At 44.1% G+C, this 20,148-nt stretch overlaps 1 protein-coding gene across 1 annotated transcript in view; it reads left to right on the top strand.

Annotated features, from left to right (window-relative positions):
- Positions 1-20,148, top strand: part of LOC308589418 (uncharacterized protein) — a 193,570-nt gene that overhangs the window by 148,082 nt on the left and 25,340 nt on the right. Inside the window, exon 4 of the mRNA XM_081198676.1 lies at positions 13,827-13,972. Within this exon, the coding sequence (XP_081054802.1) occupies positions 13,827-13,972 (146 nt within the window). The remainder of the gene's footprint in view (positions 1-13,826; positions 13,973-20,148) is intronic.

Consider the following 20,148-nt stretch of genomic DNA (forward strand, 5'->3'; position numbering starts at 1 on the left):
AAGATGAGGCTTGAGTTACAGTCTTGCAGAGCATAATGGGATAATCAGTACAGAGTCTGAATTACCCAGATGTGAGCATTACATTATGAATCCCCAGATCTTAGCAGGGAGAGAGAGCATTTGAAACAGAGAATGGGAAAGTTGGCAGGGAAACAGATAGCAAAAGAATACACGGTCAATGAAGTAAAGATTATCATCAGGACTTCATTTCTTGCAGGAGGTTTCAATATGGCTCTAGTCACTCTGTAAGAACATGGTTTATAGGCTGCAATAATGCTTTGAAGCTTTCTACAAGCTATGTAATATATATACACACCTAAATCCCAAAGATGCACCACTGTGTATTTTCCACTTTCTACTTAATCTCAGGAAATTCTAAACCGAGGGGGGGAAAGAGAGCGCCCGCCTTTTCATCCTCTACGGCTGCAATCTTCCATGTAAGAATGACACTCGGAAAACTCGCATGCAACAAGATTGTGTAGCACAGCTGTGAGCTGAAAAGACGTCTGGCTTAGAAGAGCAGCCAGCAGCCTGATATCACATATGTCCTGTAAGGCGGTACCATTTTGAGCTGCAGGTGGGGAAATGGATGGCTTGAATTCTCTCCCCACTCCCACCCCCCACTAATGCTCTTGATATTCCTGTACTGCAACTAGTTTAACAGAAGGGTGATTGATTGACAGTAAAGGGCTAGCGCTCTGCTCAGCCCTTGAAAGTGGACTTTTGGGTAGATCCACTCCATGCTCTCCATGCCACAGATGAGATTAGAAGGGGGAGGGATATTGCGTATTTGCAAAATCCCTCTCCTCCCATCAATGGTTACCTGCTAAGCCTGACTCCTTTCATTACACACTGTTGTATCCTGAAGTATCTTCCTTTGCTTGGGGCAATTTGTTTAACACAGGATTGGGAAAGAATGAAAATTGTAGTCCAGTCACACCTGCAGGGTTACAGGTTCCCCATCCCTTTATCATGATTTATGATTTTGCTATTTATGTATTTCTAAGTGTGGGCTATTTGTTTTTTCTGAACTACTTTGAGCACAAATTTGTGAAACATGCAGAATGTAAATGAATGGACTAGTTGACAAGCTGTACAAATAAATACCTACCCTGCATGTAAAAAACTGATTTGGGTTCACGTCAGGGAAAGCCCACATCACCAAGCATCTCAGGGCTAAACTACAAGTTACTTCAATCACATAGTTTCCCCTCAAGAAATTGCCAGTGTTGCCTTCACCCACTCCTGATCTGGAATGGGACCCTAGTGTGGAGGACAGATGGTTTTGGCCCAGGTCCAGGTGACCTCACTGCACCTGCTATTTGGGTGAGGGGAAAACCCACAATTTGGTCCAATTACTTCCATCGCACAAATAATAAACACAAATAGTCAAAGAGAAATCAGTGTTCCTCCAGTCCAGTGTGCACGATGCCTTAACTTTAATAACACTGTCTCCGAAAAATCTTACACATCACTTGGGAAGACAGGCAAACAAATATCAGTGTACTGGATGAAGCAAAGATCACCAGTGTTGAAGCAATGATTCTTCAACATCAACTTCGTTGGCCTGGTCATGTTGTGCGGATGCCTGATGATCGTCTTCCAAAGCAACTACTCTATTGCGAACTTAAAAATGGAAAGCGTAATGCTGGTGGTCAACAAAAGAGTTTTAGAGACTGTCTCAAGGCAAATCTAAAAAAAAATAGTATAAACACCGACAACTGGGAAACACTGGCCTGCGAGCGTTCCAGTTGGAGAAAAGTCTTTACCAAAGGTGTCATGGACTTTGAAGACACTTGAACTCAGAACACAAGGGAGAAACATGCCAAGAGGAAGGCACACTTGGCAAACCCTCACCATGATCAACTCCCGCCCGGAAACCAATGTCCCCACTGTGGAAGGACGTGTGGATCCAGAATTGGCCTCCACAGTCACTTATGTACTCAATGTTAAAACCGTGTTTATGGAAGACAATCTTACTCTGCTACGAGTGATCACCAAAGAAGAAGAAGAACTTTAATACAGAAAACATCATTGTTGGATTCCAAATTAATCAGTCAAGAAGAACTACAGCTACTCAATTAGATAGTCACCATCAAAGCCATGGATTCGTAGAGGAACTGCATGCTTCTGGGCCAAATCCAGCTAATTGGGGGTGTGGGGCAATGCATGATCTCCCCACTTACCAAAAGAATGAAAAGGGGCTAGGGAGGGAATAGCAGACTCAGGAGTGCTAGCTAGCCATTTTGGAGGATTGGAATTAGGGCCTTGTCCTCCCCGCCGACCTTAGTTGCTTATCAGGAGGTGAGGATGGCCCCATGAACAGGGTGATTAGAGAGCATTTAGAGTTAACTAATCTATTCAATTCAAAAGACTATGCACCCTTGTGATAGTTCTGGTGTGAGGCTGTAGGTTATAACTATTGATCAGCTGGGGTAGCTTAACCCCTGTATTTTAAAAAAGAGACACCTCCCCCAGTGTATGGATGCTTCATACCATGACACATTCAAGCACAAAATTTCACCTTTTTATTTTCTGTAATCTTTTTCTCCCCGTCTGGACTGAATATTGTCTTTTAGAGCACTGCCTTGCGAGTCTCCTGCTGATTTCTTACTTTGGCGCTAAAGCAAAAGCAAATGTCAAGCAACCCAAGTCATAAACTTGTAGATGTTGTAATATTTATATACTAATGCTTAGATGATAGGATTCAATTATCGACATTTGGAAGAGGCATCCTTTTTGCTGCCACATAATACTACTCTCAAAAAATTGTTAGGTCCGAGAAAGCGGGAGTGGGGGGCATTATGGGTCTGAACTTCATAGTAATTAGTAGTAGCAATTGCTATCTTCCCACTCTCCACCTGTGAAAAGTCTCTATAGGGTACATGAATTTGATTAATGTAAAGTTGAGAACATTTGTTCCTTTTTCGGTATACAAAATCACCATCTGTGCAAAGAAGCAAAGACCTCTGTTAACAGATTTCAATCTAGGATGCCAACTTTTTTTTTAATAGGATTGGAGGGGGGCAATTGCTACCCTGTCCCGCCCCCGGTGGAGTATACAGGGTTCTGGGGGCGGGGCAGAGTGGGTGGGGCATAGATCCAATAAATCACATGGTGGAAAGAGTTAAACGGCCATTCATTTAGCACCCTCAACAAGTGACCATCTGTAGCTGGTGGGCTCCATTCAACATTCTGGGTGACAGGTGGTCCCGGCCTGGTTTCTTTCTTGTCATATGAACAATTACCCACTTCCCTTTTCTAATATGGTGCAAGTACTTAGAGCTCTGTCACATTTCCTTCCATCGGGATAATTGCATTTGCCAAGCTTTTTACTACACTTCTCCATTCTATTTCCCAAAGTGTGCATCTGGGAAATCAAGCAGAAACAGAAATGTTATTATTGGTAAACCATTATAATACTGACACCATGTAAAAAGAAGCTGCTCTGAATAGCAGGGTGATGTCGCTGGAAGTCGAAGGGGTGGGGAACTGAGATGCCGCCTGATGCGCCAGCCTGACAGAAAATGAAACTGCTTAAACCACAGCCCTAATTCTACCAAGTTCACTCAGAGTCCCACAAGAAGTGAACCAGAGGGTGATTGTTGGTGATTGTTACTATTCAAAAGATAAAAACCCATCAAGTTTGAGAGAGGAGGTGGAATGTTTCTCTTAGACATGGGTAGGCAAACTAAGGCCCGGGTGTCGGATCTGGCCCAATCACCTTCTAAATCTGGCCCAGGAATCATCGTGTTTTTACATGAGTAGAATGTGTGCTTTTATTTAAAATGCATCTCTGGGTTATTTGTGGGGCATAGGAATTTGTTCATTTCCCCCCCTTCAAAATATAGTCCGGCCCCCCACAAGGTCTGAAGGACTGTGGACCAGCCCCCTGCTGAAAAAGTTTGCTGACCCCTGCATCTTAGATTAGGCTCCTGGTGTGTGTGTGTGTGTGTGTGTGTGTGTGTGTGTGTGTGTGTGTGTATTGGGAGGCGGCAGTGGAAATGAATGTCCCTTTTGCTAATCTTGGAGCTTAATTTCAGAAGGTGGAGAAAGAACATTTCTGCTTCCCCCATTGGTTCTCTTGCATGGTGGCTAGGCCACCAAGGGTCAGGAGACACTGTGCAGGACTTCCCCAGACAGCTGTGCTGGCCCCAAGTGCAGAACTTTACTTTCCCACCTGAAGTAAATGGTAGCCACAGGCTTACATGAGGATATTTAGACCTATATGAGACTACTTTATGAGACCTTTAAAGCCCTAAATGGCCTCGGTCCAGTATACCTGAAGGAGCGTCTCCACCTCCATCGTTCTGCCCGGACACTGAGGTCCAGCACCGAGTGCCTTCTGGCGGTTCCCTCACTGCGAGAAGCCAAGTTACAGGGAACCAGGCAGAGGGCCTTCTCGGTAGTGGCGCCCTCCCTGTGGAACGCCCTCCCACCAGATGTCAAAGAGAACAACAACTACCATACTTTTAGAAGACATTTGAAGGCAGCCCTGTTTAGGGAAGCTTTTAATGTTTGATGTATCATAGTATTTTAATATTCTTTTGGAAGCCGCCCAGAGTGGCTGGGGGGGCCCAGCCAGATGGGCGGGGTATAAATAATAAATTATTATTATTATTATTATTATTATTATTATTATTATTATTATTATTACTTGTAAGACAAGCACTTAGGCTGAATATGTCCCCTGCCAGTAGCATAGCATAACTATTTAGGAAGTTATGCTATGCTAAACATTAGGAAGAACTTCCTGACAGTAAGAGCTGTTTGACAGTGGAATTTGCTGCCAAGGAGTGTGGTGGAGTCTCCTTCTTTGGAGGTCTTTAAGCAGAGGCTTGACAACCATATGTCAGGAGTGCTCTGATGGTGTTTCCTGCTTGGCAGGGGGTTGGACTCGATGGCCCTTGTGGTCTCTTCCAACTCTAGGATTCTATATGAGCTCTATCCCCAGTATATTTTATCTTATTGCTATTGCTAGTGGTTAATACAAGTTTCTTATAGGGTTGCCATATTTCAAAAAGTAAAAACCAGGACACCTCAAAACTTCTTGAGCTTTTTAGGAAGACCCTGAAATTGTTGAGCTTTTCTTCAGGAAAATGCCAAAAAACGTGATTTTTCAATGGACTTGTCTAAGATCCAGGGCAAAGCAGGGAAATCCAGACGTATGGCAGCCCTGGTTCCCTGCTCCCATGAAGCTTACAGTCTGAAAGTGTTTTAAATACACATCTGTATTTAAATATTTGCCCCCTGCAGACTTTTCAGCTGTGGAAGTTGAGAAGTTAATGTAGTATCAACCTAACAAGTTAAGCGTTGAGATCTAGAGCTCGTACTGAGAATGAAGCCCTAAGTACTTCTAAGTAACTCATTAAGGACCTCAACACTATTCTCCGCAAGGCTGCTATGCTGACAGAAAACCTGTTTCTGTTTCTGAGGTTTATGTTATTTAGTAGAATTTTAAAGTATTTAATAGATGGCATTTCTTAATACAAACATTTGACATCCGCATTTGCTGTCTGTTGCTAATTTTGGGGTAAATGTGTTTAAAATGGGTTGTTGTTCAGTGATAGAACACATGATTTGCATGAAAAGGATTCCAGGTTCAATCTGCAGATAGGACAGGGCAGTGGCGTAGCGTGGGGGGTGCAGGGGGGGCCGGCCGCACCGGGCGCAACATCTGGGGGTTAGGGTTAGGGGGCGCAAATCCACGGGTTAGGGGGCGCAAATTACTTGCCTTGCCCCGGGTGCTGGCAACCCACGCTACGCCACTGGGACAGGGAAAGACTTGCAGTCTGAAACCCTACAAGTCACCGCCAGTATGAGCTAGATGGGCCCATGGTCTGTCTTGATAACAAACAGCTTCCTGTGCTGCACACCAGATATTTCTAAATAAAACAACAATATAATACTTATACCCCACTCATCTGGATGGGTTTCCCCAGTCACTCTGGGCGACTGAAAACAAGAGATTAAAAATACATTAAAACACCAGTCATTAAAAACTTATTTAAACAGGGGTGCCTTCAGATATCTTCTAAACATCAGATAGTTGTTTATTTCTTTGACATCTGATGGGAGGGCATTCCACAGGGCAGGTGCCACTGTTGAGAAGGCCCTCTGCCTGGTTCCCTGTAACTTGGCTTCTCGCAGTGAGGGAACCGCCAGAAGGCCCTCAATGCTGGACCTCAATGTCCGGGCAGAATGATGGGGGTGGAGATGCTCCTTCGGGTATACTGGACTGAAGCCATTTAGGGCCTTAAAAGTCAGCACCAACACTTTGAATTGTGCTCAGAAATGTACAGTGGTGCCCCGCAAGACGAATGCCTCACAAGACGGAAAACTCGCTAGACGAAAGAGTTTTCCGTTTTGGAGGTGCTTCGCAAAACGAATCTCCTATGCGCTTGCTTCGCAAGACGAAAATGTCTTGCGAGTTCCTGCAGGTTTTTTTCCCTTCCCCCCCTTTTTCTAAGCCGCTAAGCCACTTATCAGCTGATCCGATAAGCCGCTAAAAGCCGGTAATAGCGCTAATCCACTAATCCGTCAATGGGCTTGCTTCGCAAGACGAAAAAACTGCTAGACGAAGAGAATCACAGAACGGATTCTTTTCGTCTTGCGAGGCACCACTGTACTGGGAGCCAATGTAGGTATTATGTAGTCTCGGCGGCCGCTCTCAGTCACCAGTCTAGCTGCCACATTCTGGATTAGTTGTAGTTTTCAAGTCACTTTCAAAGGTAGCCCCACGTAGAGCGCATTGCAGTAGTCCAAGCGGGAGATAACCAGAGCATGCACCACTCAGGCGAGACATTCCTGGGCAGGTAGGGTCTCAGCCTGTGTACCAGATGGAGCTGGTAGACAGCCGCCCTGGACACAGAATTGACCTGTGCCTCCATGGACAGCTGTGAGTCCAAAATGACTCCCAGGCTGCGCACCTGGTCCTTCAGGGGCACAGTTACCCCATTCAGGACCAGAGAGTCCCCCACACTCCTCCTCCCCCTGTCTCCCCAAAACAGTACTTCTGTCTTGCCAGGATTCAACCTCAATGTGTTAGAACCTGCTGTTAGTCTGCAAATTTCTAGGTGACCCCTATAATCATGACAGATTTCTTATTGTCCTCTTTTATTATTTGATTTGAACACCAATTCAGGAAAATGACTTTTATTTTTAGTTTAGCTGGAGGCAATGTATGCTAATTGTAGGAGCAATCAACTGGGAGACGAATACCTATTTAATTTTTGCTAGTGTGTTACTATGGAACCTAGTTTAAGGGGGCAATACTATGGCAAGATCTGCTGGCATGAGCAGCTTAGGGCACAACAAATCTCCAGCTCAGGTGACCCATTCCAAGCTCAGCCAGCATTAAGTCCACAACCCCAGCTCAAAACGGCAGCTCACAGTAAGTCCCCCAAAAGTGGTGTTCCAGGGTAATTGGGGGTGGGCGGAAGTTTAGATAGATTCAAACATGTTTAGTTCAATCATGTGATCTGGCAACCACATAAAACACTTTTAAAAGCTTGCTTTCCTTCTACCAGGTTTAAGGAGAGAAGTAGGAGGAGACCCACAGCAAAACCTTGTAACCTGGTGTTCTGGTATTAAGTTAAACCCCATATTTAAGCTAGTGTTCTGCCTATGTTCTGCCAAGCGATCACATCACAGTGAAATGTTGGAGTTGTGTCACACAAAACATCAGAGCCGTCTTTCCTATTGGGCTTACTGGCGCATTGCGCTAGGGCGCTGGCCTCTCAGGGGCGCCCCAGCGAGTGGGGGAGCTGTGTGGCTTTGCCGGCGGCCTCCCCTTTCCTTGCACGCCCACCAGCTGTGCCCCATCAACCATAGAGCTGGGGGGCATGCAGCTTGCCTCCCAAGCCTCTGTGGGGATTGCTCTCCTCCCGCGGAGGCTTGGGAAGGAAGCTGCACGCCTGCCAGCCATATAGTTGGAAGGGTGAAGCTTCCTTCCCAAGCCTCCGCAGGAGCAGAGTGATCCCCACAGAGGCTTGGGAAAAGGTCAACAACTCTGGGAAATGGGGGAGCGAGGCGCCAAAGGGATCTTTGCACCATGGCGCTGGATATGCTTAAGATGGCCCCAGTGGTGTAGCGTGGGTTGTCAGCACCCGGGGCAAGGCAAGTAATTTGCGCCCCCTAACCCGTGGATTTGCGCCCCCTAACCCGTGGATTTGTGCCCCCTAACCCGTGGATTTGCGCCCCCTAACCCTAACCCCCAGATGTTGCGCCCGGTGCGGCCGGCCCCCCTTGCACCCCCCACGCTACGCCACTGGATGGCCCTGCAAAACATCACCCTGACTGTGTCATGACTTCACTTCTTTTGTAACTTCCACAGGCTTTGCAGCTCACAGAAAATCTTACTGCAGTGTGTTAAGGGAATATCCCCCACATTGCCTGAAGAGCAACACAAGTGCCCTTCTCTTCCTCAAAACCAGACTGCCAAGCACCAGAGATTAGGAGAGAGTTGTCCAAATGACCAGGTCACTCATTGGATGAGCAGCGAGGAATCGGTAGCTCCCTTCCTTGGATGATGCATGTCAAGCATTTGATGAGCAGGAAGCAGCAATACAGGGATCAGCTCAGCAAGGGGAAGCTGCGTGTTTCTCTGTGTGTGAGGGCGCATGTGCACCCTTATTGTGCATGTGTCACACCCATACTGACCCCACAGGGTCAGCCAAGGGTGAATGCCACCCTCATACGAAAAAGGTTAGCCAATCCTGGCTTAAATATTAATGCAACAAACTTGTTTCCTTTTTTAAAATACAAAGCTAAGGCCGTCTTAGTGTACTAAAGCTAAATTCTCCAAGCTGAGGGACTTAGCCTGGTGCCTGGAAGCCAGTGGGATATTCGTCCTCTTGCCAAAACACTATGCAGTCCTTTTGCTGTGCAGTTGTGGAATCACTCAGGGTGTCCCTGAAGATAGCAGCGAGCATTTCCTTATCTCATTTCTCAGTTCAGTTCTGCGATTTGAACCATTATGCTTCCCATTTTGAAGAAGAACCAATGTATGCATATCACTCAAGGGCAACCGTCTTCATTACTTTCCCCTTGATGACTGAAAGTGTTAACCAGCTCTACTGTAAAGGACTGTGCCTGCCCCAAGATGATGTGGACATCCTATCTGGGCTTGATGGCCTAGTAAAAAAATGCGAGCCGACTCTTGAAGTTGCAGTTTTCAAATCATGAACATGGATGTGTAAATCAGACCATATGCTATGAGAAACGTACCTAGCAGAGGTAATGATTAAGCTGAGGACTGAGATTAAAGGTACATCTATCTCAAAGGTGAATCCACTGGGATAATTGAAATTTCGGCACAATTTAAATATGGATGCTGAGCACATTATCCATGTGAATTACCATGTACCAGCCATTTAATTTAAATTGGATCTTCTTGCTTGTGTGTGCCATATTAGGATGCCAGTATAGTTCCTGCCCAGGCCAGAGCCCTGGCATGCTAACAAGCCGTATGCAAGGTAGGCCATCTGGATGAGTGCAGAAGGTCTTATCTATCACTTTTTTTTATTACTGGAGTTCAGGCATGAATGCCAATGCTTTTGTTAGGCAGACTGACACCCCCCATGCACAAAAAGGAAGGTACCAACAGACTCAGGAGCTGTGAGCATACTCAGTGGCCATGAAATAGTCATAGTCTGCTAGCAGGCGCGGGGGAAGGAGTAATGGAAAACTATGTGGGAGGAGGACTGAAATGGAGTATCCTGGCAGAGGGCATGACTGGCTCTCCAAAAAGAGCAGTGAACTGGAGCACTCCACAGGCAACAGGCTGTTGCAGATCTCATTTGTTGGCCTGTACCAGGAGTGGGCAATGTGGTGCTCCTCCAAATGTTGTTAGACTACAACTCCCATCATTTGTCACCACTGGCCATTATGGCTGGTGCTAATGGGCACCACATTGCATCCCTCTGGTCTATACTGTGAATGCCCATTGCTTTGCGTTATGTGGCAATATGAGGCCTCCCCTTTGGATGAATCAGGCCAAAAGTCCATGAAATCCAGCATGGTGTCAACCAATGTCTCTGGGGAGCTCAGAAGTAGGACTTACAAGGCAACCCACACTTCTGCCGGTTTGTCCTCCCATCTAGTATTCTGATCTGCCTTTGAATGTGTAGGTTCCACTTAGCCATCACAGCTAATAGCTGTTGACAGAGCTCGGCGTATGTATGCATTATGGATTTTTCTTTTCTGCACCCCAAAGATTTCTGCAACTTTTCAAAGAAGTGAAATAAAGAATGACAACCTTGATTATCTAGCAAAAACATAATTGTATTATATTATGTGAGAAGCGTTTGGAGATGGCGTACAAGATAAACAATAAGACTGAAGGGTAATTACCACATTATTATTCTGGCAGATGTGTGTATGCCCAACCCTGGCAAGGTTTGGTCCCAAAGGAATATTTCAAATTCTCTGGGAGCTGAATTTATGGCAGCCTGATTGATTGCTTATCCTGTTGAAATTATAGCAGGAAGCTTTCTTTCTTCCTTTAGCTATGATCTGTCCATTGAACGGCGCTGTTCATTAACAGGCTGACATGCCGATTCCACATTCCTTTGCATTTTCGCAAAACGTCACAACTGTTAATAATATTTAACAACTGTGGCAGAATGAGGAATGAGAGAGAGCTGGGCAGTTCAGTGGAACCGAGGCACTGAATGTGGATGGTAGGAAGGGAACGGGAGTTTCTCAAGCTTCTGGTTCAGGAAGCACCCAGTTTGGCCAAATGGATATCAGTGGCACACTTCACTCTTGCAGTTGAGGAGTTGGCTGATCTGGTATGTACCTTGTGGTTGGAAAGAGACAAGATGAAAGCAGCTGCTGCTGTACAGACCACACACGTTCCAGGTATATACACACCACTGCTTCAGCCAATCACAGTTCCCTAATACTTGAGCAATACTTGTGTCTTCAGATACCTGTTCATTGTATTCCCATCTTACATGTTTAGACTTACAAAATCTTAGATGTACTCCGGAATAATTGTGGGAAGCAGCCATTTACATAGTCCTTCATCTACATTTATTAGTGGTCGACTGATGCCTTTCTGTTGTTTTCCTCACTTCTCCATGTTAGGTCCCCCTCTACATACCGCTCATCATTTCTTTTTGATGCATTTGCAGAGGGCAGTCCTGCCAGCAGGACTCCTAGCCAGCACCCGAAAAAGGAAGGTTCAGTGTCCTTGTTTTACCTGCAGGCACTTTCCTTCAAGTGACAGCCAAAAGACAGAGCCTTGGGGGTGTCATCTGTTGTTTGGCTATTAGTTACTGGCTGCAGCAGAAGAGATGGTAGGAGGTTAGAAGGCCAGACTTTTGTAGAATCCCCAAATCGACGTTATAATAAAGGTCCTTCCACATAATAGATGTTTTCTGTTTGATTTGCTTTCTAACACCAGGTGTTTTACTTAGCACGGTCTCTGCACGAAGTCCGTAACTGAAAACAGAGGCCCAGGGAATGCTGGACACAGTATCAAAATGGGACAGAAGACTTTGATTGTGTTTTGCAAGCTTTTAAGAATGTAAGAAATGCCCTTCTGCATCCAGGGCCTGTGTGGCACGTTTTGCTGATGGCACCCCATCCCCATTGCACATACACTTCAATGGTAGCAACAGGATTAGGTAAAAATAAAAAGGAACCCTGGATGGTTAAGTCCAGTCAAAGGCAACTATGCGGTTGTGGCGCTCATCTCGCTTTCAGGCAGAAGAAACCGGCATTTGTCCACAGACAGCTTTCCGAGTCATGTGGCCAGCATGACTACACCACTTCCGGAGTAATGGAAGCCAGAGCACACGGAAACATCGTTTAGCTTCCTGCCACAGGGGTGCCAGTTTATCTACTTGCACTGGTGTGCTTTCGAACTGCTGGGTTGGCAGGAGCTGGGACAGAGCAACGGGAGCAACAGGATTAATGGCCCCCACCGCACCTGATTGCAGTGGAGTAGTCATTGGGGTGGAGGATAGGCCACTGACACATAGCTCTGTCCTTCAACAGAAGAGTTGCAGCCAGGGGAATCAGAAAAGGTGGGAGGCTGCATCTATTGCCCCTGGCACCTGTGACCTGATGCACCCCCTGTCGTAGTCATGGCACAGTTCAGTGGTGGGAGAGGCCAGCCAACCAGCAAAGGCTCAGGGGGGTACTTGCTGGAGGCAGAGTTGGTATGCAAGGTTCAGTCCAGTCTTAAGGTCATGAGTATCTCAGTTCATGTAGTCAGATGGTCCGGGGGTCAAGGAAGCCAAGAGTCCAAGGTCACAAGAAGCAGCAAGGTCTAGCCAGGAACAACAAATGTTGTTTCCAGCAACTGACTGAGGCTGGAAACCCATCTTAAGAAAGCTGGAGGCAGCTGGCTCACATCAGGACCAAGAAGGCTGATCAGCAGCAGGTGGAGTCACACTGCCTTCTGCTTCTTCAGGCTGCTGCTCAGCAGGTAAAGCCAATTTCTGGCCTATGAACCTCCCCTGATTCTGCCAAATGGCAGGGGTGGCCCTGGCTGGATCAGACAAAACACCCATCAAGTCCAGCATCCTGTTTCCTGTAGTGGTGAGCCACTTGCCTCTAAAAGGCTCAGAAGCAAGGCAGATCGCAAAAGTCCTTCCCTGATGGTATACAGCCAGATATACTGTCTTTGTCTACACAAGTCCTCCTTTGTTGTTGTTCAGTCGTTTAGTCGTGTCCGACTCTTCGTGACCCCATGGACCAGAGCATGCCAGGTACTCCTGACTTCCACTGCCTCCCGCAGTTTGGTCATACTCATGCTGGTAGCTTCGAGAACACTGTCCAACCATCTCGTCCTCTGTCGTCCCCTTCTCCTTGTGCCCTCCATCTTTCGCAACATCAGGGTCTTTTCCACGGAGTCTTCTCTTCTCATGAGGTGGCCAAAGTATTGGAGCCTCAGCTTCAGGATCTGTCCTTTCCAGTGAGCACTCAGGGCTGATTTCCTTCAGAATGGAGAGGTTTGATCTTCTTGCGGTCCATGGGACTCTCAAGAGTCTCCTCCAGCACCATAATTCAAAAGCATCAATTCTTTGGCGATCAGCCTTCTTTATGGTCCAGCTCTTATTTCCATACATCCCCCTTAGGTTAACTATTATGTTTAATTGCCATTTGCGGCAAAAGGATGCTATGTGAAAGCTGTAGCATTATCACTGAACACTTTCAGACTTCACAGTGTTCTTTCTCAGGGAAGTATAAATGCTTTGGCCGTAAAGTGTGGCTTCTCCCTCTCACTGCCTCCTTTACTGAGCCCACGCAGTAAGTCAGTTTTGGGAACTAAATTTCTCACTTCCAACAGATGTGTGGAAAGAGTGGCATTTGTGGGAACAGGTCTTGCCAGAAAGTAAGACCGAGGTGTTGGCCTCCTACTGCCTCCTCAGACTGTCTCTATGGGGACAAGTGATGACCATTTAGTGGTAACCATTTAGCCAATCTTCAGATGCTCACTTTTTCCTAAACCTTTTCCATTTCAGGAGAACTGACACTTAGTTTCATAATTAAACATGGATTGCAACTGTGCCTGTCTTGATCTCTTGTGCTCATTAGATGTTAATCATAAGAGAAGTGAATTTCTTTTCCTTCCACCGGGTTTTGTACAAGGTGAGGTCAAGTACTACAGTGTTTTGAAGGACAGTCATTGATCTTTGCCCATCATAACCGCACTCCTGGCTTGCAGGCAGCTTGCATGATTGACAGGGGTATCAGATCCAGACTGACCTGGTCCCTAGTGAGAATGCACCAGAAAGGGCCTTGCGGAGGAAATGTTGTGACATATTGTACATTGAAAGAACCATCTGCTGACAACCTTTGTTGCCTTTCAGATGCACACCAGCATTTCATTGGGGACTTCTGTTGAATGGTCCCTTCGCAGAGGTCAGGAAAGAGCTCCGATCTCTGATGATGATCTTTTAAAAGTAATGTGCCCCCAAGTGCCTGAACTTGTAGAGGCAGCTGCAGGGAAACAAAGGTAAGGATAGGGCTGCTTCTTCTTACTTAACTATAATTGAAGAATAAAAGAAAACTTAAAATATCACAGCACACCCAGATCTTTTAAATATTTCCAGCATGTTATTGGTGCATTATAATTTCTTTATTACAAGGATGGCTCTTTTGATGGTTCCATGGGCAGTCCTAGCCAGTAAAAGAATTTTATTTGCAAGCCCTGTCCATTGATTTAATGCAGCAAATATGTAATCCCATAAACCTTTGAGTCCACACCCAAACACCAAAAGGTTCAAAATGTTTGATCTTTAAACATGGTAAGCATCTAGTAAAGACATTTTTTGGCCCAGGTGTTTCCTGACTCTTAAAGATTGGGCCTTGTTGTGTTTATCTTTAAAAGAAAGATTGCCCCACGTTGTTCCTGAATTCTAGTTTTTAATCACATTTTTATTGGCTTTTATGATACTATTTTATTTTTCATGTTGTATTCTTGTATTCTCCTTAGAGATTTTATATACAAAATATTAAGCCATTTATAAAAGCTTTTAAATAAAATAAAATGTGTGTAAGACAGAATACATGTTTCAGTGTCATCTTTCTCTGAGTTTTGTATGACATTCCTCAACAGAGAGCCACACTTTCTCAATTATACAGATTTATATTGTGAGGACTGATAATCTCTGAACACTATCTGGAAAACAGATCACCTCTTTCAAAATTATAGTTAGTTTGGGGGTTTTTTTGTTATAAGACAAGCCAAATTCAGCAGTCAGAATAAATTATGTAACTGACAATAGTATATTAGACTTTATTTCCTTGCTTTCTTTTGCATAAAATGGAATCTTTTGTCAGAATTTGCAGTGGTGGAGAGAAGGGAAATATGTGACTCCTCAAGTATTGGTGGACCTTGGGCTGCGATAGTAGATGTTGGCTCAGTCCAGGGGCAGACCATGGTGTAGATTGGTGGCTGACAACATGTGGCACCATTGTGAAAGCTTCTGCACTGGCTGCCCATACGCTACTGAGCTAGGTTCAAGATCCTTATATTAATTTACAAATCCCTGAACAAGTTGTGTCACCTTCGGGATTGCCAGAACTCTTATATCTCAGGTTAGTCATTGGCAGGAGTGTCATTGGTTGTCCCCTGAGCTGGTGATGTCGAGGTTCATTTGACATGCATGTGAAACTGGGTCTTTAGTGTAGTCAGCCTTGACCTGCAAAGTGTTCTTCCAATAGAGGTTCAGCAGTCATATTCTATTTTAACCTTCAAATGTTTGCTGAAAACTGCCAGGCTTATGCGGACGATTAGGAGAATATTTTTTGGGACAGTTAGCTGATGAGCTCTGATTTTAACTTTTATGTGGTTTTTATTGTGTCTATGTATTTTTGTATGAAATTGCTTTGATTTTTTAATGAAATTGTGGTACACAAGTATTTTTATAAATGAAAGAACAGTTAAAACTGTGTGAGAGGTAAAGGCAGGTGAAAGAGGAAGACCCTAAGCAAAGAAAAACTTCAGAAATATTGTCAGAAAAATGTCCCAGAAGAAGTTTTGGCTCAGCTCTACTGGTCTTTGTTTATTATATATACACTGTCAATGATTTTCTACATGTTCGGCTTGAGTAGGAACATCTTACTTTACTTTACATTTCTTGTATGAGATGGCATGTCTGCAAATTTCACTTTCATGTGAAATGTCAGTAGCAACTCGGGAATAGGCAAGGGGGAAATGTCTCACAATGACCCTCATCACCACCTAAAGTAATGGGTGAATCATTGCTAAGTTCAGGCACAAGGAGACTTAAAGGTCATTTTTTTAGGTGTAACGGAATTGGCAAACATAGAAATAGCTTGGGGGGGAAATACCTAATTCTTTTCTCTCAAAAGGCAAACCTCACCTTTATGCCTCTTCCAGTGTGGCTAACAGAGTGTTTGCTGTACAATATAAAACATCTGCACTGTTATGCTGCTATGGGGAATTGTTAAAAGTTGCTGAAGCAAAAGGAATAATACACTTGAATACTAAACGCTGCTGGAGAACCGCAGGGCATGCAAACAACCCAAATTGACAACGATGGTGTTTATCAGAATGCTCACTAACCTGAGTTACCCTGGTCTTCATTACTGCTATTGGAAGAAGAAGAAAAACCTTTAAAGAATTTTTTTTTTAAAAAAAGAAAGGGTTATTACAGAAATTGAACCTTAATTGGAACTTAATCTCCATAATTATGCATAATTATCCATGTTTATGACTCCTACAATGAGCATGCAAGGTATTTTTTTCTTTTCTTTCCCCCGTTAGCAGGAAGACAAAATGACTTAAGACTCGCCAGAATCATTGGGTAATATGATCGTATTCACTTCAGTGAGTTTATGAAGCTGTATAGTTTTAGAATTCAATTAGAAACGGCGTGTCTTCTCAGTACTTGGCCCTTGACTTCTCCAAAGAACATGAAAAGAATGACGGAGCAGATAAAGATTTTGTTCGTTTTTTTTGTTTTTTGTAATGTTGACCAGAAATTGAAAGTATTTACATCCTCTGCATGCCTCAGCGTTCTTTCCTGACCTGCCTCTTTCAAAATGGTTGGATGGGCAAGTACTGTTCAGGTAATCACTTTACTCTTCAAATGTTGGCACAATAGAATCCTCTTCAGCTCCCACTTGGCTCTGCATAAAACATTAACCGCAACTCAAAACTACCAACACTAAGCGCATGACAACTGCTTTACCGGAACAGTCCTGAGGTTGACCTTGTTTAGGGTGCTGTCTCTCAGAGGTGCAGTTAGGTTATTTTAGACTCTGGATTTAATCTTCCCGGGCTGTGTGTGTTGCTTTTTAGAAGATAATGTGCATTTCTTTGCTTATTCAAAATGTGTTAAGCCAGCTGTACTGTGTTTGCGGGCCCTCCTGCTCATTCTTCTGAATGAAGCCTGGACTTCTGCCCCAAAGGCTCCTCTGCTCTCCCTTGCAACAGCTAACCCTGCCTTTGGGAAGCTCATAAGCACTTGGGGGGAAAAAATGAGAGGCACAAATACAAGATGGGGGACACCTGGCTTGAGAGCAGTACATGTGAAAAGGATCTAGGAGTCTTGGTTGACCACAAACTTGACATGAGCCAACAGTGTGACGCGGCAGCTAAAAAAGCCAGTGCAATTCTGGGCTGCATCAATAGGAGTATAGCATCTAGATCAAGGGAAGTAATAGTGCCACTGTATTCTGCTCTGGTCAGACCTCACCTGGAGTACTGTGTCCAGTTCTGGCCACCACAATAAAAGAAGCACACTGACAAACTGGGACGTGTCCAGAGGAGGGCAACCAAAATGGTCCAAGGCCTTGAAACGATGCCTTCTGAGGAACGGCTGAGGGAGCTGGGCATGTTTAGCCTGGAGAAGAGGAGGTTAAGGGGTGATATGATAGCCATGTTCAAATATATAAAAGGATGTCACATAGAGGAGGGAGAAAGGTTGTTTTCTGCTGCTCCAGAGAAGCGGACACGGAGCAATGGATCCAAACTACAAGAAAGAAGATTCCACCTAAACATTAGGAAGAACTTCCTGACAGTAAGAGCTGTTTGACAGTGGAATTTGCTGCCAAGGAGTGTGGTGGAGTCTCCTACTTTGGAGGTCTTTAAGCAGAGGCTTGACAACCATATGTCAGGAGTGCTCTGATGGTGTTTCCTGCTTGGCAGGGGGTTGGACTCGATGGCCCTTGTGGTCTCTTCCACCTCTATGATTCTATGATTCTATGATTCTATAAGCAGAGCCTGAAGCTCTCTCTGTTCGTCGATTGCTCATCCCCAGCACTGGGTACTCACTGAATACTGTTCTGAACCATTGTGACTAATAGTCAGGAGCTAGTGAGACTTCTCTGGGAAATAACTGTGTTGCCAAGCTTGCCCATACCATTGTTCTCCTGTAAATGTTATTGATAGCCACTATTCACTGTCGTTCCCCTATCTTCTTCTTCCCCTTCCTTTGCTGCCTCCCCCATGTCTAATTTGATCGCACATTTGTTGAGGTAAGAAACCATCACTTTGCTTGTTACTCACTAAATCCCTATGCTCATTTATAGTATTCTCTCTCTCTCTCTCTCTCTCTCTCTCTCTCTCTCTCACACACACACACACACACACAGAAGTTCAACTTGTAAAGACCCAATATATGCAGCCTGTACTAAGCATTGTTGAGAGGGATTGTACCTTATCAGACCTTTGTGATGTACGTACTTGCATTTGCACCATTTTGATACCTTGAATTCATGGAGGAGGCAAAGCAGCCATTGCACAATCCTGCTGTCTGATGATACATTTACTTGCGCATTTTCAATTATCTGCAATTAGTTGAAGCACTTACAATTTGCAGGCCACTAAGCCAAACACAGACCCAAAGCCATGTATTGTGGCCTGCTAGGTGCTTGAGCCCTGCAAACCCATCTTTGCAGTCTCAGGCAGCAGTAAATCCAGGAGGTTTATCTTGTCCCTGGACTCAGCTATAAAACCTTTTAAGTGTGTTTTAAGTGCAATATACAATGGGACACTAGGTGGCGATGGTGAGCCTTATGGAAAAGTCAATATATTTTTTTCAAAATGCTTTAAAAAAGGCATTTCCAGCATGGTTTTAATATGTGTGTAGATTCCACCCCTTTTGGCTTCCATATAAGGCTTATGTGCTGCATTTTGCTTGGTGCAGTAGCAGTTAGGACTCTGAAGTTTTTTACAGTCTGGGAGATGATTTATAATGAAATGAAAAAGGTATTTAAATATACCTTCCTGAAGAAACCAGAGGCCTTTCTCCTGGGCATGGTCAGCCAATTGGTGCCAAAGAAGGATAGAACTTTCTTTATGTATGCCACAACAGCAGCAAGAATACTCATCGCAAAGTACTGGAAGACACAAGATCTACCCACCCTGGAAGAATGGCTGATGAAGGTGATGGACTATATGAAACTGGCAGAAATGACTGGCAGAATCCGAGACCAGGGAGAAGAGTCGGTGGAAGAAGATTGGAAAAAGTTCAAAGATTATTTACAGAAACACTGTAAAATTAATGAATGTTAGAATGATGTTGGATAGAAACTAAGTGGTCTTTTGCTGTAATGCTATAAGGGAATATGAGAAAATGGTTATTAATAGGTAAAAAAAAATAAAGTTATAATATTTAAAAATTGAAGATTAAGATGAATGAAGAGGGGAGGGATTTGCTGAATTAACAATTGGAACTGGAATACAGAAAAGGAAGGCGTGAAGAGGTCCAGGAAATAAGCAAATGAAAAATATGTGATAGAAAGATTGAACTGGGTTTTTAAAACTATTTTTATTTTGTATTTTTCTTTTTTCTTTTTTCTCTCTTTTATTCTGTAATTTTTCTGAAAATCTTAATAAATATCTTATAAAAAATGAAGTTTTTATGCAGTCAAGCAATGTATAACTTTTATGAAATATTATGGGATTAAGTTGTAATAAACCTGGTATAGGCCTTAAAACAGGCAACCCTAGATCTTATTATGCTACTGTCTTTGAGTTACGCAAAGTTCTTGACCACACAATGTTCTGACTTGCTTGCCTTTTCTTTTCTGAAGAATATTTATGCAACAAATTCAAATCTAGTTCCGATATTGTCTGTGGGTACTCCTAGAAAACACCAGAAGCCACACATGCATCTTTCAGCCTTTGCACAAACCCAGTAAGCCCATGCGCAGCCGCAGGCAATTTTGCATGTAGACTTCCAACATCTGGGCCTCTGTCTTACACATCCATGGCCCAAGACAGGGTCGGCGACTATGCAAACAATACATTAAGAGAAGCACTTGCTAATGTGTTAGAAGATGCATTATAGATGTGTAGTCAAACGGAATGACAAGTAAAGGATAACAATACAATCTGTTCCTAGTAACCTTATGGCTGCACAGAAGGGAATACTGAGCTGCATGTACCAATATGCTGATGATATTATTAAAACGATTATTCATTCAGCTGAAGGGTAACGAACTGAGACAGGCATGAAAAAGACTTTTACACTTTTGCAAGGTGCAATAAATTCAGACTTCCGTTTCGGTCAGTTAGCCTCCAGATTGTAAAAGATCACAATAGCCTAGGTAGGCTTATGTTGGCAAAGCAGAAGAGTTAAGTTGCTGGAATAGCTTCACTGAACTGAATACATTCAGTTATCTTTCAGGAGAAGCTTTCCGAGAAGTCACTTTATC

The sequence above is a fragment of the Podarcis bocagei genome, assembly GCF_964188305.1.
Source record: "Podarcis bocagei genome assembly, chromosome: 6".
Taxonomy (NCBI): domain Eukaryota; kingdom Metazoa; phylum Chordata; class Lepidosauria; order Squamata; family Lacertidae; genus Podarcis; species Podarcis bocagei.